At 57.9% G+C, this 15172-nt stretch overlaps 1 protein-coding gene across 2 annotated transcripts; it reads right to left on the bottom strand.

The window, feature by feature from the left end:
* Positions 1-5057: 5057 nt before the first annotated feature.
* Positions 5058-12683, bottom strand: TP53INP2 (tumor protein p53 inducible nuclear protein 2). 2 transcript variants are annotated; one of them, XM_065754237.1, is made up of 4 exons: positions 12499-12683; positions 9732-10059; positions 6905-7034; positions 5058-5402 (listed from the first exon to the last, which is right to left on the bottom strand). In XM_065754237.1, exons 2-4 carry the CDS (start codon positions 9853-9855, stop codon positions 5150-5152), a joined length of 507 nt encoding a protein of 168 aa, XP_065610309.1. In that variant the 5' UTR covers positions 9856-10059; positions 12499-12683; the 3' UTR covers positions 5058-5149. The 2 variants fall into 2 exon arrangements, with proteins under 2 accessions (XP_065610309.1, XP_065610307.1); XM_065754235.1 differs by having other exon boundaries at positions 6905-7235.
* Positions 12684-15172: the final 2489 nt, after the last annotated feature.

Raw genomic sequence — 15172 nt, forward strand, 5'->3', positions numbered from 1 at the left:
CGTAATTCCCAGTCATCCCTTGCATAGGACTTTTAACTACGGTTCAGTAATTTATTCAAGTTCTGCAGTTGTTTAAGAAAAAAATAAGATGACAGAACATGACAGAAGGGTGAAAGGCACATACAGAGTCATACAGCACAGAGATGTACAATAAGTAAGTGCAGATGGGTTTTACAAGCAGAATATCTAGTCGTAGGGTTGATACTTATAAATAAAATATTGCAATGCTCCATTACTCCATACAGATATATTTATGATACAAGAAAAAATAAAAGACTATTACTACTTTATCATTATGCCTTGCGCTGTTCCCCCACCCCTAGATTTCCCCAAGTATGATGATGATGGAACAGAGCTAAAAAGGAGATCTAGCAAGACCTGGGCACACCTGCAACCAGCTTCCCCCACAAGCGGGAGTGGCGAAGGTGGAGTGGAGGAGCATGGGGTTCCCCTGGGCTGCACAGCCTGGTTTTAAGCTACAAGCTGGAATTCACGGTGCTGGTTTCTTTCCCCCTCCACCTGAAGGGAATAAAATCTTCTTGCCCCCCCCGGCCCCGCTCCACAGGTGATGGAATGCAGCAGCAGGAGTTGTGTTGTCAGCTGAGGTGGAGCTGAAGCTTCGCGTCAGGTTTGCATGCTGACAGACACAGGGTGCCCTGCAGATTCCCTCTAACAGTATTTTGGCGACTTGGAGCCAGAAAAGCAACGCCCCCCAGTGCAGAGCAGTGGATGGGGCAGGAGGCACGCCACACCTTGTCTGCCTGTGGATAAGAGTGGAAGGAATACACTTTGCTATTTCGCAGAGCCATGCGATTTGTTCTGCCCCATATTATAAAGAGAGAATTGTAAATAAAGGCAGATCTCTTCTAAGTAGCAGAAAGGAAGGCCATCCCCTGATGCATGGAGTGAGGCCACGGATGACACTGTGGTCACATTAACATAATGAGGACTGAGCCCTCGGTTACACCAGAATAATATTCACAACTTCAAAACACTGGCAGCTGGAATCAAGGTGGAACCAAGGCACGGCTCTGCACACGCGCTCTAACCACGGGCGTTCAGGGGAGGCCTGGGTGCCGCAGGGCACTGGAATTGATGTTGAGCCTCTGTGGGAGCAATCATGCTGTGCCAGTGGCATCTCACATCACACTGCAATGTTGTTTCTTTGTTTTCTTGCTCTTAGTGGCACAACAGGATGGCTGCGCATGCTTCTGCCTGGTGGGGCCGACTGGAGAAGATGTAAACATGGAATTATCTATTCATTAGCAGCGTGCCTGAAGATAGTGAACACTCCAGTGGAGATGATCTTTGGGATGAGCTATGCGTGAAACCTTCTCCATCACAGAAAAGCTGACTCCTGTGGAAAGAACTGTTTTCTTCCCACAGAGTTTTCACAGCATTTGTTTTGGAAAGCACATTTGTGGCTGTGTGCTTCAGAGCCCTCTGCTCCACCTTAAAGCTCCCAGTGCCCGCTAGGACCAAAACCAGGCAGCAGGACATGGCTGCACTGAGCTGCTGGGGGTGGCAAAAGCAATCCTTGTCTTCCTGTCCCCTGCCCCATCATTGCTCTCTGACCCCAATGGCTCGTGCAGCCCCATGTTGGGCCCCGCCAGCCACAGCTGCCACGGATGCACGCGGTGCCATGTGGCTGCCCAGATCTTGGGGCTTTCATGGGGTGTCAGTCTGCGCTGGGTTATTTACAGCAGAACGGGCCTGCTCCATTCCAGAAGTACAATGTGAATTTTGGTGCCAAGCACGAGGACACAGCCACTGCTCCCACTGTGCCCACCCGTCCCCACAGCACGCTGCCCAGGGGCCGCAGTGCATGTCCCGCAGCCCAGCGGGCTCTGCAGGGATCGCACAGATGAGTAACCACAACAGAACCCATGTTTAAATAGAGGTGTCCAGAAAAAGCCAACTTGTTTGTCCCTGAGCCCATGCTGCAGCTTCCCCTGCACAACATGAAGCCAGGAGCTTGCCCCCACTGCCTGAGCAGGACACAGCCCCAGATCTCCCTGCTCCACTCCCCTTCCCTTCCCACCAGGAACACCGCATGGCCGCTCATAGATCGGAAAGACTGGTTGCAAAAAACTAAAAACTCAAAATCCCAACACGACCTACCAAACATCCACACTGGGCTTTAAAATATTTACACGTGCACACATGCGCACACTGAAGAGTTCTCAGTTTTTAAGCACCTTTCGTTTGTTTTAAGATTCAAGGAGGCTTGTCACCTCAGTGTACAGGGTTTTCCTTGATCTTACAACAGTGGGGCAGGAGATTTGGTATCAGGCTGGCTGCAGTGATCACCGCTGGACAGGACAGGAGCAGCACGGGTCTTCTGCAAAGCACAGTTCAAACGTGTCTCTGCCACAGCATCAGAAGTGTCAGTCACAAAGTGCGAGAAGTGAACTGATATTCACTGTGTACAGGGTTAATCAGTGATTAAGAGATACTAATACATGGGCAACTGTGCAAACAACAGAGGGGGGAACCACAGGAGCCTGTTCACCACAGTAAGTGCACTCCACTCATCTGTAGGATGCTACGACTCTGGATTAACCTCTTCATTAAAACCTGTTAATAATTTATTAACCTTTTATAAAGATACTCTTGATAAAAAGAGTAGTAGTAGTTCCACTTCTTTTTCCTGTGTCGGTTGGGAGCAGCTTGATGACAGATGTCTCAGACTGGCACAGAAAGACAAAAGGAAAACAGAACATTCGGCAGTCTCTTCCCCAGAACAGGACGGAGCAACAGCATCTGCCATTTAAAACAGATGATGGGAACCAGTGAGGGCTCTGTAGGGGCTACAGCTGCCCCAGTGCAGGAAGCAGAGGACAGTGGTGACATGAGGGGGGGGGGGGCAGAACTGATACGGGGCAACACTTGCAAGCAGCTGAGCAGACACAGGCATGCATGCAGTGCCATTCACCCCGGGGGCTACACAGTGCCCCCAAGCATCTGCACCTCTGAGCTGCAGAGGACTGGAGGTGGCACCCCCGGCCTCGGCTTCAGGCTCTCCCTGGAGGGGCGGTTGGGACCAGTGGTTGCTCAGATGTGCAGATCTTGCAGCAGGTTGATGGCTGGGAGGCAGAACTGCTGGCATTGTTAACTTCCTGTTGTGCATTTGGGCAAGAGAAAAAAAAAAATCTTCCTCTGAAGGCATTGTCTGGCCAATGTGAACATCATCCAGAGCTCTAGGAGACAGGAGCACGGGACATGGCTCCGGGCGGGAAACACAGCCCTCCTCACTGCACCCAAGTGCCCGGGAATGGCCCCATCATCCTCAGCAGTGCCTGTGGCCACACTGCTACGAGAGCAGCACTCCCAGTTTGGACCAGGGATCATTTCAGCAATAAAAAGGCATTTCATGTGAAGCCAAGGAAGCCAAAGAATGTAAACTTTCCCCTCAAGTCAAGGAATCATCCATCAGTCTCTGGTAGAGAAATGAAACTGCGCATCTTGACTGTGCCCAGGGCGGGCAGGACGAGGCACTGACGCCCAGCTCACTCCTGCTCTGCTTTGGGAACAAGCTCCGCAACTCTGCACTTACCAGAACAGCTGGAAAAGCAGCGCAATACAACTGCCTGTTTTCTGCCTAGGAAGCTTTTACCCTGTCTGATACTGAAATTAGAAAGGAGAATTAGAAATGGGGGCTCCTGTAACGAATGGGACTGTCCAATGCTGGGCTCCCCAGCAGCAGGGCAGCCAGCGCCATGCCCAGCAGGACTGGAACAAGAAACTGGCCTGGAAGAATTGAATCTGGAAGGCTCTGATGCGTGACTGAAGTATTTGGAACCAACAACCACTCTTTCTGTGCTTTTGGTGTCACTGTATCATCAGAGCTAGAGCTAAACCCTGCAGGCAAGCAGCACCAGCCATTTCCTCAGTCATTGATCCGGGAGGCTGCTCACTGGAGGAGGGTTTGGGGGTGTTATTTTTCCTCTCATTTAAAAACAAATGAACAAACAAGAAAAGTCAGCAGTCTGAGATTGGGCCTACAACAACTGCCTAACAGCAGCTCCCACGCTGCCATTCCAGGGGTTCCCAGTGCTGAAGGGCAGCACCTCCCACGGGCCAGCACCAGGTGCCAGGAGGAACTCGGGTGCAGCAGCACCAATGAGCGCGGCGCAGGGCTGGAGGCGGCTGCTGTCAGTGGGGCAGATGGGGTTCCCCATGCGGCACAGCTCCGGCCCTCCTGCTGCACGGCCTTGCACCGCAACTGCTCGCTTCCATCCTTCCCTCTCCACGTTCTCTCACCACCAGTGCCAACGTGCTTCTGCCACCTGGAGGCTCTGCACAGGTCCTTTCTCCTCTCTGCTGCTGGCGGTGGCACGGGGCAGCTGATGTTCCTCGGCTCACACAGCACAGCACCTGTGGCCGCAGCATGGCGGGGCAGGGCCCACTGCTCACTGGAGGCTGCAGAGATCCACCAATGTCCCCGTGCTGTGCCGCTGCCCGGCTGCCACCTCCCCGCAGTGCTCCAGCAGCTCCCAGCTTAGTGCTTTGTTTCCTGAGATTTCTGGTAAGGTTGTCTTTAAAAACACAGAACAGCGAGCACTGCCTGGCTTTCTGTAGTGAACGGCAGTGCGGATTTCGTATTATTGTGATAAAAACGCAATTAAGAAATTTGGGCAGGAAGGGGGGGTTGCTGGTTTTGCCGTTATGGAGCCCCCAAGGGTACAGCCGTGGTGCCAGCAGCTCCGCCTGCACGCTGGGACAGCGGGGATGGGAGGAGGAAGCATTGGTTAGCACAGCATTTCTTTCCCTCAAATACACAATCTCGTCGCTGCTCCTTTTCCCGCTTCTGCTTGGTATCCACTCGTGACATCACAGTCAGTTCACCTGGAGGAGTATGATGTCATGAAGAAAGGCACTGATGTCACAGGCTCCTCAGGACACAACGAACAGGATTCTCCACGGATTTTGGAAAGGGAGGGTTTCGGGGAGGGGGGCACCACCATCCCACACGGGCGCTGCCAGGCAGCAAGGCACAGGGCAGAGCACGGCACCACTCTGCCCGTCCGCACCACGCGCGGCAACGCCGGGACGGCCCGGAGAGGCGAAGGGAGCAGCGGGAGCACGGGGTGGCAGCACCGGGGCCGGGGATGGTGGGAGGCCGAGCCCCGCGGGCGCTGGGGTGAGGTCAGTAGTTGCAGTGGCGCTGGCAGGGCTGGTGCAGGAAGCTGCCCGCGCGCTGGCGGGCCCGGCGGGGTGGGCGCTGGCGGGCCCGGTCCTGCCGCTGCAGTGCCTTCTGGCTGAGCCACGGCTTCTCGGCCAGCTGCTTGGCCCGCTGCACCCGCCGCGCTTGGCTGACCTTCTCCAGGACGGCAGCCTTCACTGACAGGGACGTGCTGCGGTGCGGCACGTGCTGCTCCAGCCGGGGCTCCAGCACCTCCCTGCAGGAACATGGGACCTTCAGATGCCAGTGGTGCCCAGGGCTCCTGTCCCACACACGAGCAGCCCACGTCCTCCCATACACCCACTCCATCTCGAGCTCCATCCCCAGAGGTTGCCACACAAGGGCCGTGGGATGGCTGCAGCAATAGAAGGGTGGTCCGGGCAGGACCCTGCTCAGTCACCAGCACGCTCAAACCCAGTGGGCAGAAGCCAAGCACAGCCCACGGCCCTACTGTGTCTATGCTGCTCTCAAAGCAGATTTACTCCCTGCCTATTCCTAGCTCCCCTTCCCTTCCCTCCTCCTTCACCCACCAGCACTAAGGTTCCTCTGGAGATGGCACTGTGGCCCTCGAAGGGCTTTGCAAAGGGAGAAGGCCAAGAGGGACAGCATCAGCTGGTTAAATAGCAAGGCTGTGACCCAGAGGATGCTTCCCTGCCCCAGGGAAGGGCTCACAGGGCCATGGCAGCAGCAACCCAGCACAGCAGCACCAGGGGCAGGCCACCTGGGCACAGTCAGGGCTTTCCTTAGTGCTATGAGGAACAGTCATGTGGAGAGGACGGTGCTCCCCATGCTACATAGAGGCTGCAAGAGCAGGAAGGGCAGGTCAGGGGCTGCATCCTGCCAACTCCCAGAGAAGGGGATGGCACTGGGGCTGGATCTTGCTTGCACCTCAATTAGGTGGTAGACTGGGGCATTGCTACTTAACTATCCCCCATTATGCTGGAATATGGGGTAGGAAGAAAGGTCTGCAGCCACATGTAGTGGGTGAAGGAAAGAGCACCCTGTCCTTCTGCTGCACACAGTGAGAACACGACCCGAGCCAGCAGTGAGCCAGGAGGGAGTATGAGTGGCAGGAGGCTGCAGCACTCCCTTGTATGGGGAAAACGGGGCTCAGGGGCACCAATGTGCTCAGGGCCACTCTCTCCTGGTGGGGTTTCTTTGCTCATGCCATACTGATACAAGCTACCAGGCTTAAGCCCAGATTCCCAGCCTGGCAGTAGAGTCGCATGCAACATGCAGAAGAGGATGAGGACAAGACAACAGCCTCCCCAGCAGTAAGCACATACCAAGGTTTCACGTGGCCAGTCCCCCTAGCCATTTTCATATGGTCCTAGTGCATCCCAAGAATACTTCCAGGCATGGAGGCCACTGGCCTTGCATGGTTCTGGCCAAGGCACCCTGCCAGGTAGGACAAGGGGTCACTGACTTGCAGGACAGCTTGGGTTGGAAATGACCTTCATAAGATCATCACATCTAATCCCCTGCCAGTCCAAGTTGCTCAAAACTGACCTTAAACACCTCCAATGACAACACAGCATCCACAAGTTCTCTGGTCAACCTGTTCCAGTGTCTTACCATCTTTGGCATTAAATATTTCCCTATGCCAACCTAAATATACCTCTTAAAACCACCGACCCCAGTCACCCCTGCAGGGTGGGCAGCACGGGCAAAACGCTGCAGGCTCTTTGTGGTCACCCTGGACCCTGAGCTCACACTCACCCAGCAGCATCGTCCTGAGGTCCCTCTGCATCCAGCTCGAGGGTACTGGTGATGTAGACAGACATGCTGGGGTGCTCGATGAGCAGGTCTTCCATTGGGCTGCTGCCCACACCATCGAGGCTGGGCTCCTCTGCAGTAAAACAGGGGGGAGGGGTGACAAACCAACTCTCGTCCATCAAGCAGGGGCTGGGCAGGGTGGGTGTGGGGCTGCCGGTGCGAGCCGGGACCGGGGCTGGTGGCGAGGCGGGCGGTGGTGCCGGACAGGGCCGCACTGAGCACCCGTGGCCACCAGCGCCTGCCTGCCGCTGTGCACCGGGGCAGGCAGCACTGCCTGGGGAGCAAGCAGGGTGCAGAGCCATGCGGGGCGCAGCGGGGACACACACACACCATGTACAGTGGGGAGAGGGGGGAGAGAAAGGGGCATTGTTAGTGTGTGAGGCACCCACAGCATTACCGCTGCGGACAGGCATGGGGGGTCCCAGGTGGGCAGCCATGCCCTGCGCGTTGAGCCCATAATGGTTTCTGGTGAGTAGTTTTGTCAAAAGTCAGGGATCCTGGCAGAAATTGTTTTCTTGTTTGAAACAGAGAAAAATTCAGCCAAAAAAAATTTAAAAAAATTTTTTAAAAAAAGTCCTTGCTTTTGTCTGCAAGCTTTCTTAGGTCACCTGAACTGTGCCATTAAAGAAGGGCAGCTAACACACTGTGCACCTGTGGAAGCGAAACACAGAGCACCTTCTCCCCGGAAAGAACCTTTCTCTTGGAAAAATCAGTGCTTCCCCAGAAGTTTTCACATCCCCTTTGACTTCAGTCTGCTGGCCATCTTGCAGCCACCAGGGCCGCACTCAGCGCAGTCTGTACGGACAGGGCTTATCCTGCTGCTGGGTAAAGGCCCAGGAGAAATCAGATGCAACCACAAGTCTGTGCTGCCTGAATAGCCTGGAAAAATGTCAAAGCACAGGGCAGGTGTTTGTCAGCTCCTGCAGCCTGGGCACAGGGCCAGCCACAGTTAGCTTTGCAGACAGGAGAGTACCTTGCTTCAGGCCAGCGGACAGTAGGCAAGGAAAAGCTGTGGCTACATCAGGCTGCAGATTGCTTGCCAGCCACAGGCACAGAGCCTGGCTTCAGTGCTGCTCCTCAGGGCCAAGTATGATCCCAGAACACGGGGCCACATGCTAAGTTGTCCCCATCCATTGTAAACAGGGCCCTTGGAGGGCCCTCTCCAGGGAGCTGGACACTGAGCCATGGAAACGTGCCCCACGGGGACGCACACTCAGGTGCATTTTGCACCACACAGGTCAGAGACAGAGCAGACTGAGACAGGCCAGGCTGCAAAGAGCTCACCTGACACAACACAGAGGCTGGGGCTGAAGCCAAGAGGCTTTGGTTTAGAAGTGCTTTGCATAACTCAGGGCTCCAAAATAGGGTTAAACTAAATCGATCCTCTGCTGGCTGGGGAATGCTTAGGCAGCCGTGGTGCCAGTGAGGATTAGCAGAAGGGTGCCAGGTCCATGCTGGCTCCCTGCCGAAAGCTGGCTCCACACCAAGGGCCTGGCTGCTCAAGTTAAGAAACAAAAGTCACCCAGGAAAATGGGAGCCCTTCATACCACAGCCAGCCCTGGAGCCCCACTGAGCCAGCTCTAGGCTGCCACCCAGGGCTTCACGGCACAGCCGTGTTTTTCTGATGGGAAAAACTTGTGGCTCCTCCTGGCACACTACAGCCACTGCACAGCAGGACAGAGGCTTGCTGGCCCCAATGCAGCTGCATGCCCACAGTCAGGGAGCTCTTTGCAACCTGTCCCCATCTGCATCATCGCTGTGACCCCAGGAGCACTTCAGAGGACAGGGACTCCTCTGCAGGGTCTGCATCCCCCTCCTGCCCTGTCCAGCTCCCTGCAGTGCCCCCACCTGCACTGAGTTGTCCCTACACCTGGCAGGTGTGTGCTCCAGTCCCTCTGCAACTCACTGTTTAGGGGACAGCTCCCTAAGGAACAACTCACATCACGAAACTGAGCTCTGCTTGGTGCATGTGAGACAGGCAGGGGCATCTGCTCACAGAACAGTGCCCACTTCGATGGGGATGACCCCTGGGCCTGGGCTAGGTTCTGTGCTCATGAGAGGCTGCAAAGGCAGCTAGTGACAACTGAGGAGCAGTTGCCCAAGGGCTGCAGTACAGACAGCTCAGTTTGTGTGTGCTGTGAAAGCAGAAAGTCAAAAAATGATCACTGCAATCAGCTGAGTCCCTGCAATAGCACCTAAAGATCTTAACGGAGTTGGAGAAGCCCTCACACACAAGGACTGTGTATGGATGCTGTCAGGGACGCCCTGCCTCAGCCCTGGAGCAGAGAGCACAGAGGGGCTCCCTAGGCACAGTGACATTACAGCAGCAGACCTTACCTGAGTACTCCTGGCAAAGATGCTGGGCATGCTTTGGGCAGATAAACCCCTGCAAAGGGTTTTGGAGAGATTTTGCCCCCAGCTGGCCTCAGAAGACCCCAGCATGGCGCAGAGCTGTAGACAGCTGCAGGGGAGGTGGCCATGAGGACACAGTCCCATTGCAGCACAGGGGATGCAGCAGTCATCCCTGCCTGCCCTTGGTTTAGCCAAGGCCACAGTGCTCTGCCCCACCCAATGAGCAGGTGGGACCACCCCAAAGCCCAGGTCTTCCTGACCCAGCACCATGCAGGGGTCCCATCCTGGCACCAAGGGCTTGGAAGCCCCAGGGCAGTGTCCCCACTTAGAGGGGAGCTGTGTCATCACCTGACAACACTTGCCCAGCACTGGAGAGACAAGCCCCTTCAGCAGCTGTGTGAAACCTTACTTTTCTCACCTCCAAGCTCGATTATGAGCCATCCATCCTCCTCCTCCTCCTCGGAGACAAAGGGCTTGGGCTCCTGCAGGCCCTCCGGTGCACTGCTGGCACTGAAGAAGAGGCTGGTGAGGCGCTGAAACATGGTGGGGAGCAGTCAGATGGGACAGGAGAAAAGCAGCTGCTGAGCACCCGCCTCAACGCAGGGATGAGCAGGCAGGGCAGGGCACACTGCTCAGTGGGGCTGGAGGTTCCTCCTTGAGGCAGGAGTGCTTTGCTGAAGTGTTTGCTGAGTTACAGGCCTTGCAGTGCAGTTACGAGGTTCTTCACTTGGCTTCAGTGCGAAGGCCTGCAAAAGGGAACAGGGGTGTTCAGGCCAGAGGTGTGGTGTCAGCGGGGACAGCAGGAAGGCATTCCCAGCCCCTGGCACAGCAAAGGACACGCTTGCATGTGACTTCTATTAGTAATGCACACTCACTGGGGATGGGCTCCAATGGCCTGGGACGCACTCTCGCCTCCAGAAACCTCACTAGTGCTGATACCTGTTCAGGGCTGGTCTAACTCTGAAAGCAGTTACTGTTAGGTTCTCTGTGCATTATTTGCGGAGATGCTCTTCTTTAGCAGCTGCATGCATTTCAATGCCACCCTCCAGCTCTGGAAGGTGACCTTGTCACATGTTCCACCATTGTTACTTTACAACAATGCCCCAAGCCCATACCTGGGAGGCCTCCAAACCCAGTGCCACAGGGCACACACCCAGCCACACACATGGGGACAGCGACCTTGCCCCCCCACCCCCAGTCCAACTGCACCTCTTGGGTGGGCACCTCCAGCACAGACACTCACTCTGCCGCCTGTGCCCTGCACACCCAACCTGAGGGAACAGGGGCAGAGCCTGTGCCACACGCTGCAGGGAGTGAGCATACTGTGCCCCCTGATCTGGGCGAGGTGAGGTCTGCCCTCCTCCAGCCAGGCCTTACTGCTTCAGTTCCACTGCTGGGGAAGAACTCCCCACAGCTCGGTGTGGGGCCAGCACTCCAATTTCATTAATGGCTGCAAAGCCTTTGGAGCACCACAGACAGATGGCAGACACAAGGTGCAGAGTAACTGTGCAGTGAAAGTGCATTTGGTCTGGAGACAAAAGGACACGAAATGCCACCAGGGCTGGATGTGCAGAAAAGCAAAGTCCCCGCACTGATGGCAGCCAGGAGCTCTCTACCCATCATCCTGGGAGGGCTCCCTCCACAGCACTGAGGCACAGCAGAGGCACTTCCTTCATGGCAGGCTCAGCCATGGCAGTGCACAGCATAGGGACTATGTCACAGCCACAGCATTTCCAGCATCATCCAACCACGCAATCATCACCAAACCAGCTGGGCAGACCCCTTTTCTGGGGCATTAAATCCTAACAATTATAGTTAAAAAAAAAAAAAGCACCACGGAAAAGGTAAACAGGGGGGATGTATCCACCAGGCTCCCCCAGGCACCGACCGTGGCTGGGATGCCTCCCTACCCCACAGGGAGCAGCCCCAGCCACGGGCAACGAGGGCCAGAGCAGCGCAGGGACCCACAGCAGCCTCAGCCTGAAAGGACAGCAGTGCTGGAAGCAGCACCGTGCTCTCACTCCTGCCATAAATACCGGCGGCAGCGGGACGCTCCCGACACACAGCAGAGCAGCCGAGGTACAAATCAGGTGCGTGCCCGGCACACGTGGGAAGCGCTATTTTCAGCTCACATCACCTAAATTAGACACGCGCCCGCAGGCTGCTATCCGCGCACCGAGCATAGCAAAGCTGTGACCCCGGCACCGTGACACAGGGACAGAGTCGGGGTGCCCCCGCTCCCCCCTCCTCTCCGGCCACGGGTGGGGGCGGCCGCCGCCATGCGGGGTGACCCCGCGCTTCGCCGCTCAGCAGCCCCACACACACACGGCTCCTCCGCCCCACCGAGCCGGGTCGGGCTCTGTGCCGGGCACCCCCAGCCCCGCCCAGGCAGGCGGCACGAGCTGATCCTCGAGGGAAACGCTTCCCCCGATGCCGTCCGTCCCGCACACGGCCACGCGAGCGCCGGGCGGTGCGGCACATACGGGACAGCGAGCAGCGGCAGGAACCTCGGGCGTTGTTTCGGAATTTAAATAGAATTTAAAATAGCTGAAATAGAATGTACTCTTCGGGAAAAAGAACAGCTGCTCCCGGAGCCGCGCAGCCGGAGCCCCGCGTACTACCGACGGCCGTCCCGCAGCACGAGGGCGCCCGGGGGCCGCGCGGAGCGGCGGTGACGGCAGAGGGGCGCAGCCCGAACCCCGCGGGGCACGCGGCGCGACTCGTGAGGCCGCGGGACCGCCGGGATGACGCGGCACCGCGCTCCCCCCACTCCCCCCCCGGACAGCCGCCATTTCCCACCGAACAGCCCCCGCCCGCCGGGGCGGCCCGCAGGGCCCAGGCGCGGGGACCCCGCCGCGAGGTGCCGCCGCCGGCAGACTGGGGCTGCGCGGGGTCGCGGGAGGACAGCGCGGGGGGGGGGAAGAGGCGGCCTCGTGACGTCTCAATGTCATATGGAAATGAGGCGACGTCACTGCAGCCTTCCAACCCGGCGCGGCCAATGGGAGCGGAGCGCAGGCGCGGGGCTTAATCCGGCGGTGCCGAAACAAACAACAACGCGGGGGGAGGGGGGGCGGCCCCGGCCCGGCCCCATCCGCCGCCAGACAAAGGCTCCCAGGGAGCCCGACCCGGCGCCCCGCCGCTCCCAAACACCCACCCGCCCCGCAGCCCCAACAGCGTGCACTCACCCTGCCGGTATCGGTCACCGTGTCGGCGAGTGGCGGAGAAGTGGCGGCGGCGGCGGGCGCGGAGGAGGCCGAGGTGGCGGCGGGAGCGGGCGCCGCGGGCGGGGTTATCCCCGGTGGCGCTCCGCGGTTCTGCCCCGCGCCCGCCGCTGCCCCGCACAAATCGGGACCTTCCGACAGCTGAGCGTGACGTCACAAAGCGGCCCGCCCGCCCCCGCCCGTCGGCCAATGGGAGGCGGCGCTGCGGGGGGGCGGGGCGAGACGGCGCGGGCCGGGGGGCGGCGGAGCTCGGCCGGGAGCGAGGGACCCTCGCGTTGCCTTTCCCCCCTCCCCCTCCCCCTCCCCCTCCCCCTCCCCCTCCCCCTCCCCCTTCCCCCTCCCCCCCCTCCGTGGCCCGCGTGGCCCAGCCGTTCTCTGGCCCCGGTGGGAGCCCGCGACGCTCCAGGGCGTCGAGCGGAGCCGGGGCCCTTCGCCTTCGCGCTCCGCATGGACCATGGCGGGCGGATCCCGTGCCGAGCCCGTCACGTGGCGGCGGGCGGCAGGAAATCGTCCGTGTGCGGATGGAGCGTTACGGGCGCAGTCATTAATGGGAACGGTGTGCGTCACGCGGAGCGGTCTGGGCTCGCGGCACCGCGGGCGACAATTCCTCATCGCCAATTCACCGGGGGCACATTTAATGGAGGCTTATTCAAACCTGCCGTTCGTGATTTAATTAACGCCTCACCGGCGGTCCCGTGGCACGGGCTGCCTAACGCGGGCGCTGCGCCCGGCTCGTGCCTCTGGGGACGCCGGGTTTGAGGAGGAGAGTGCCGGGTGAGGGGCGCAGGCAGCGTTCCTGCGCATGGCCGTTCAGAGAAGAAACTTGCTAACGTTCAACCTAACCAATTGTAGAGAGCAATGAGAAGGGTCTCCCATGAGCCAGACTGAACAACCCCAGCTCCCTCTGCTGCTCCCCATAAGATGTTCCAGACCCCTCATGCCTTTGCTGCCCTCTGAGCACACTCCAGGACCTCCCATGTCTTTCTCGTTGTAGTGAGAGGCACAACACTGAACAGAGCACTCAAGGTGCTCCAGTCCTGTCTCCCTCTGAGGTGCTTTGGGAGGTGCCCCCAATAACCCTCCCTGCAGGTGTCAGGGTGCCTGCCCAGCCCCAGCCCCTCCTGCTGCTGGCACCAGCTCACTATGGTGAGCATGCAGACACCCCGCTCTGCCCGCGCTGGAGATGTCCTCTGGAGATCCTCAGCTCTGCAAGGAGCCAACCATTTGGGAACCTGTGGCTGTTTCAGGGCAGGGGGATAGATCCTTCTTTGGGGACACCTCCAGCAGCTCCTGGAATCAGCTGTGAACCCCAGTGAGGAGCTGGGTGCCACCTCCCAGTCATTGCAGAACTGGACAGCCACAGCAGCCGAAGGAGGAGCCCTGCGTATGGCACCTGGGGCTGTGGGGAAGCTGTGCCCAGGACACAGGCAAGCTTCAGCCCATGGCCTGGGATGGACACAGTCTGGTGTGCTGGGAGCTGCAGCCAGGGCCTGGGGCTGGTGCAGGCTCTTAGCATGGCCTTACAGCAGGAAAGGAGTTTACCTACAGCAGATAACTGAGAGCACTCAGAAAATGTTGAACTCACTAAACATAAATCTAGGTTTTAGATTTACACCTCTCTGAAAATAAAAAATAATTTAAAAAAAGACATTATTTGCAAAGATGAACACAGTAGAGGCATTCTCCATTCATTAAAACAAGCAAGCAGACTTGCACTCCATTTTAAATTAGGGTCAATTGTCCCTAAATATCCATTTGTACAAGAAAGTCACCAGCTGCTTGCCAGGCAAAGCCACGCCTGCCTTGAAGCAAGGGCTGCAAAGCACGTGGGCCCGGGGGGCTGCCCAAGGCAGGTGTGTGGGGCAGCAGGGGGACACAGAACTGCCCATAGGGCGGTTCTTTCTGCCCAGCTCCTGCAGGGCATCCTGCCAGCATCCCCACCTGACCCAGCCAGAGCGCTCTGACTCAGTGCCCCTTTGATTGACATCTTGTTTTCTACCAGCTCCTTGCTTGGCTTAGGGACAGGAGGAAACAGGAGCTGCTGGGGTGTGCCTAGTCCTCCTCCCCAGGGTGGTTTTGGGGTGAGTGCCTCAGCCAAGGGCTACCTGCGAGGTCACAGTGTCTGATGGCCGTGTGCTCAGGGAAGGTGTCTTCATAATAGCAGTGGCCCAGAGGGAAGGCAAGCAAAATATTCCCTCCAGACTTGAAAAAATCATGTTGGGTGGCAGGAAGCAGTTGGAAAATTCGCCTCCCAAGCTCCCAGTCCTTGCTGGGGAGAAAACTGGGGGGACAAGGATGAGGGGAAGCTCTCAGGCCACCCAGCTCTGTGTCATTCCATAGCACCAGAGGGGATGAAGACCAGGCTGCCTGCAACCGGAGCTGTGCTGCTGACATTTCCCTGTCTGGAAGGTGACACTGGAGCTGCAAGCTGCTGTCCTCATGGGAAACACAGCTGTGCCTGTTCCTGCAACCTGGGCAGCAGGTAAACAGAACTCCCTGGGAGGTCAGCAGCCCCAGGAGCTGCTGTGCACAGGGATGGGGCCTCTGTCCTGGCTCACGTGGGGTCTGGCCTTGCCCAGCCTGTAAGGCCTCTCTGATGTCAGTGCTGGCTCCCACCAGGCCCACCTACAGGCTCCTA

Source organism: Cyrtonyx montezumae, unplaced genomic scaffold (assembly GCF_038088225.1).
Source record: "Cyrtonyx montezumae isolate F1298 unplaced genomic scaffold, pur_monq_1.0 scaffold_9, whole genome shotgun sequence".
NCBI lineage: Eukaryota > Metazoa > Chordata > Aves > Galliformes > Odontophoridae > Cyrtonyx > Cyrtonyx montezumae.

Coding starts and splice junctions, on each gene's coding strand:
- TP53INP2 (XM_065754235.1), bottom strand. CDS start 9,855: ATGTTTCAGCGCCTCACCAGCCTCTTCTTCAGTGCCAGCAGTGCACCG. Junction 7,236..9,731: donor GCTCATAATCGAGCTTGGAG/GTGAGAAAAGTA, acceptor CTTGCTCCCCAG/GCAGTGCTGCCTGCCCCGGT. Junction 5,403..6,904: donor CCTCAGGACGATGCTGCTGG/GTGAGTGTGAGC, acceptor ATGTTCCTGCAG/GGAGGTGCTGGAGCCCCGGC.